The following is a 5,095-nucleotide window of genomic DNA, read 5'->3' as shown; positions in this document are numbered from 1 at the left end:
CCTGACCCTAAATCCCCCCCTGACCCTAAATCCCCCCCTGACCCTAAGTATCCTCCCTGACCCTAAATATCTCCCCCTGACCCTAAATCCCACCCTGACCCTAAATACCCTCCCTGACTCTAAATAACTCCCCTGACCCTAAATCCCACCCTGACCCTAAATACCCTCTGACCCTAAATACCTCCCCTGATCCTAAATAACCCCCTCTGACCCTAAATCCCCCCCCGACCCCAAATCCTCCTCTGACCCTAAATCCCCCCCCGACCCTAAATTACCCCCCTGACCCTAAATATCCACCCCTGACCCTAAATCCCCCTGACCCTAAATCCCCCTGACCCCAAATAACCCGCTGACCCCAATGCTCACCTCCTCTCTCCCCTTCTCTCCCATCCCGGTCCTGTCGGCAGTCATCAGCCGTGAGAACGGTAATTCATTACCCCATAATTGTGGGGTCTGTAGGGTCGGGGTCCTATAGGGCTGCCTTTATAGGGCCGCCTTTGTAGGGCTGAGGGGCTGTAATGGGGTCTGTAGGGCTGGAGGGTCCTAAAAGGTGGCTGTAGGGTCTGTAGGGTGTGGGGTGTTGTTATAGGGTCTGTAGGGTTTTGCTATGGGGTCTATAGGATGTGGGGTGTTGTTATAGGGTCTGTAGGGTATGTGGTGTTGTTATAGGGTCTGTAGGGTGTGGGGTGTTGTTATAGGGTCTGTAGGGTGTGGGGTGTTGTTATAGGGTCTGTAGGGTGTGGGGTGTTGCTACAGGGTCTGTAGGGTGTTGCTATGGGGTCTATAGCATGTGGGGTGTTGTTATAGGGTCTGTAGGGTATGGGGTGTTGTTATAGGGTCTGTAGGGTATGGGGTGTTGTTATAGGGTCTGTAGGGTGTGGGGTGTTGTTATAGGGTCTGTAGAGCAGGGGTTGTTGCTATGGGGTCTGTAGGTTATGGGGTGTTCCTATGGGGTCTGTAGGGTGTGGGGTATTGTTATAGGGTCTGTAGGGTGTGGGGTGTTGTTATAGGGTCTGTAGGGTATGGGGTGTTGTTATAGGGTCTGTAGGGTGTGGGGTGTTGTTATAGGGTCTGTAGAGCAGGAGATATTGCTATGGGGTCTGTAGGGTATGGGGTGTTGTTATAGGATCTATAGGGTATGGGGTGTTGTTATAGGGTCTATAGGGTATGGGGTGTTGTTATAGGGTCTGTAGGATTTGGGGTATTGTTATAGGGCCTGTAGGGTGTTACTATGGGGTCTGTAGGTTGTGGGGTATTGTTATAGGGTCTGTAGGGTATGGGGCGTTGTTATGGGGTCTATAGGGTGCAGGAGGTTGCTGTGGGCTCTGTTATGGGGTGCCGTTATAGGGTCTGTGGGCTCTGTTATGGGGTGCTGTTATAGGGTCTGTGGGCTCTGTTATGGGGTGCCGTTATAGGGTCTGGGCTCTGTTATGGGGTGCTGTTGTAGGGTCTGGGCTCTGTTATGGGGTGCTGTTATAGGGTCTGGGCTCTGTTATGGGGTGCTGTTATACATGATCAGGGACATTGGAGCCATATGGGGCCATATGGGACATATTATGGGGACATAGGGCGGACATTTATGGGGACATGTGGGGACCCCCATGGCCCTCCCCTGACCTGTATTGTTACTCCGTTGAGGCTGGTTTGAAGACCTGCTGTGGTGCCACGGCCATGGCCTTGGAGAAGTTGCGCTTCCCCTGCTCGTCAATGACGTCCTTCCCCGAGTAATACCAATAGAAATCGCTGATGGACTCCTATGGGCGGACAGGCAGCTATATTGGGGTTATGGTGGTATGGGGTTATGGGGATCGGGTTATGGGTTATGGGGTTATGGGGTTATGGGGCTGGTTATGGCGTTTATGGCGGTTATGGGGTATATGGGGCTTGGGTCGACTTATGGGGCCGGTTATGGGGTTATGGCGCGTTGGGATATGGGGTTATGGAGGGGATTATGGGGTTATGGGCGTTGGGTTTGTGGGGGTTATATGGGGCGTATATGGGTTGGGGTTATGGGGCTATGGGCTGGGTTATTGGGGCTGGTTATGGGGTTATGGGGATGGGTATATGGGTTATGGGTTATGGGGTTATGTGGTTATGGGGTTATGGGATATGGGGTGTATGGGGTTATTGGGTATTGCAGGGTCGTGTTATGGGGTTATGGGGTTATGGCGTGGAGTTATGGAGTTTATGAGGGTTGGCGTTATGGGTTATGGGCTGGCGGTATATGGGGTTATGGGTGGGGTTATGGGGTTATGGGGTTGAGGTTATGGGGTTATGGGGCTGGGTTTATGGGTTATGGGGCCTGGGTTATTGCGGGTTGGCGTTTATGCACGGTTATGGGGTTTATGGGTGGGGTTATGGGTTAATTAGGGAGCTGAGGTTTAGGGGGATGGGTTTATGGGATGAGAATATGGGCGGTTATTGGTTTATGGTGGGGGTTATGGGGTTATGGGGTTTGGGATATGGGTTTATGGGGGATTATGGGGGTATGGTGGGGTTATTGGGGTATATGGGCTGGGTTTAATGGGGTTGGGTTATGGGGATTGGGTTACGGGGGGTGTGATGGGGTTAGGATATAGAGGTTATGGGTGGGGTTATGGGGGGTGATGGGGTTATGGGTTGGGTTAGTTGGGGAGGGCTATGGGGTTAATATGGGGCTGGGTTATGAGGTTTATGGGGTTATGGGTACAGTTAAGGGGTTATGGGGAGAGGTTATGGGTTATGGGGTCAGGTTATGAGGGGATTCATGGGGGGTTATGGGGTTATGGGTCAGGTTATGAGGTTATGGGAGGGTTATGGGTTATGGCTGTTATGGGCGTCAGCCCACCCTGAAGGCGCAGCAGATAATCCACGGTGCAGATGATGTGTTGATTGGTGGTGTGTTTGACCGTCTGCGTGCGGAGGTAGTTCTGGAATGTCTTTGAGGGGGATACAGGGGGGTTACAGCCCCATAGCTGCCCCATAGCTGCCCCATAGCTTGCCCCATAGCTGCACCAATAGCTGCCCCATAGGCCCTATATGATGAGTGCCGTTACCGTTTGTTGTGCCCCTTCACAAGCAGCTGCAGCAGCCGGAACAAATCCTGGGTGAACTCGTCGTCTGACATCACCTTCTTCCCCTGGGGGGATACGGGGGGATAAGGGGGTGGGGTATATGGGGGGATGTGGGGTGTATGGGGGGATTGATGGGGGAGTATGGGGTGTATGGGCGGATTATGGGGGATGTGGGGTTTGTGATGGGGATATGGGGATGTGGGGTGTATGCGGAGGTGCTAGGGGATATGGGGTATTTATGGTTGGGATATATGGGGATATGGGGGATATTGGGGGTGTATTGGGGGATATGGGATGTGGGGTGTATGATGGGGATATGCCGGGATGTGGAGGCATATGGTGGTGTATTTGGGGGATGTGGGGGTGTATGGGAGGATATAGGGATATGGGGGCGTATTGAGGCGGGATATGGCGGGGATTATATGGGTGTATGGGGGGATATGGGGATGTGGGGATATGGGGTGTATTGGAGGGATGTGGTGGGTATTGGGAGTGAATTGGAGGGATATGAGCGGATGTGGGGTATATGGGGATATGGGGGATGTGGGGGGATTATGGGGTGTTGGGGATATGGGGGGATTGTGGGTGTGTATTAGGTGTATTGGGGGTATGTGGGGTATTGGGGGATGTAGGGATATATGGGGGATATGGAGTGTAATGGGGGGAATATTAGGGGGGATAAGGGAGGATGTGGGGGGGTATTGGGTGTCATGGGGGATATGGGGGATGGGGGGATATTGGGTGCTATGGTGGGATATAGGGGGATGTGGGGGATTATGGGGATAGTGGGGATGTGGGGGATATGGGGTTTATGGGGGTTAGGGTGACGCTGTGGGGCACAGGGACACCCCGTTAGGGATTCGCCCCACATCTGCTATGGGACACACAATGGGGACGGCAACAGGGACGGCCCGGGGTGGCATCGGGTTAGGAATTGGGCGGGACAGGAGGGGTTATGAGACATTGCAGGGGACACCACAGCCCACAGACCCTTATAAACAAGCACCCCATAACAGAGCCCAGGACCCTATAACAGCACCCCACAACAGAGAGCCCAGACCTATAACAGCACCTCCATGAACCAGAGCCCAGACCCTATAACAGCACCCCATAACGAGCCAAACAGGACCCTATAACAGCCACCCCATAACAGAGCCCACAGACCCTATAACGGACACCCCATAACAGAGCCACAGACCCTATAGGAATGGCACCCATACACAGAGCCCAGACCCTATAAACGGCACCCCATTAACAGAGCCCAACAGAACCCTATAACAGCACCCCATTAAGTGAGAAACCCACCAGACCCATATTTAAACGGCACCCCATAACAGAGGCCCAGACCTATAACAGCAAAAACCCATAACAGAAGGCCCAGACCCTTATAACTAGGCACCCCATAACAGAAAACCCACGATCCCATATAACGGCACCCCAATTTAAACAGAGCACACAGACCCATAACAGCACCCATAACAGAGCCCACAGACCCTATAACGAGCACCCCATAACAGTAGCCCACAGGACCCTATAACGGCACCCCCCATAACAGAGCCCACAGACCCTATAACAGACACCCCATACAGAGCCCAGACCCTATAACAGCACCCATACAGAGCCAGAAACCCTATATACGGCACCACATAAACAGAGCCCACAGACCTATAACAGCACCCATTAACAGAGCCCACTAGACTCTATAACAGCACCCATAACAGAACCCACAGACCTATAACGGAACCCCATAACAAGCCAACCCTTATAACAGCACCCCATAACAGAGCCCAGACCCTTATAACGGCACCCCATAACAAGAACCCACAGACCCTATAACGGCACCTCATACAGAGCCCACAGACCCTATACAGCACCCCATAACAGAGCCAGAAAACCTATAACGGCACCCATAACAGAGCCCAAACAGGACCCTATAACGGCACCCCCATAAACAGAGCCCACAGGACCCTATAACGCACCCCATTAACAGAGCCCACAGACCCTATACACGGCACCCCATAACAGAGCCCACAGACCCTATA

The 5,095-nt window shown here is 52.9% G+C and overlaps 1 protein-coding gene across 1 annotated transcript in view; it reads left to right on the top strand.

Annotated features, from left to right (window-relative positions):
• LOC107307530 (ryanodine receptor 1-like) overlaps positions 1 to 5,095 on the top strand; it is a gene marked incomplete at its 3' end in the record, with an annotated part of 35,240 nt that overhangs the window by 22,276 nt on the left and 7,869 nt on the right. Inside the window, 1 exon segment of the mRNA XM_032441838.1 lies at positions 408 to 460. Coding sequence (XP_032297729.1) covers positions 408 to 460 — 53 coding nt within the window.

The sequence above is a fragment of the Coturnix japonica genome, unplaced genomic scaffold (assembly GCF_001577835.2).
Source record: "Coturnix japonica isolate 7356 unplaced genomic scaffold, Coturnix japonica 2.1 chrUnrandom655, whole genome shotgun sequence".
In the NCBI taxonomy this organism is placed as follows: Eukaryota; Metazoa; Chordata; class Aves; order Galliformes; family Phasianidae; genus Coturnix; species Coturnix japonica.
The sequence above is the reverse complement of the archived record's forward strand: the minus strand, read 5'-3'. Positions and strand labels throughout refer to the sequence as shown.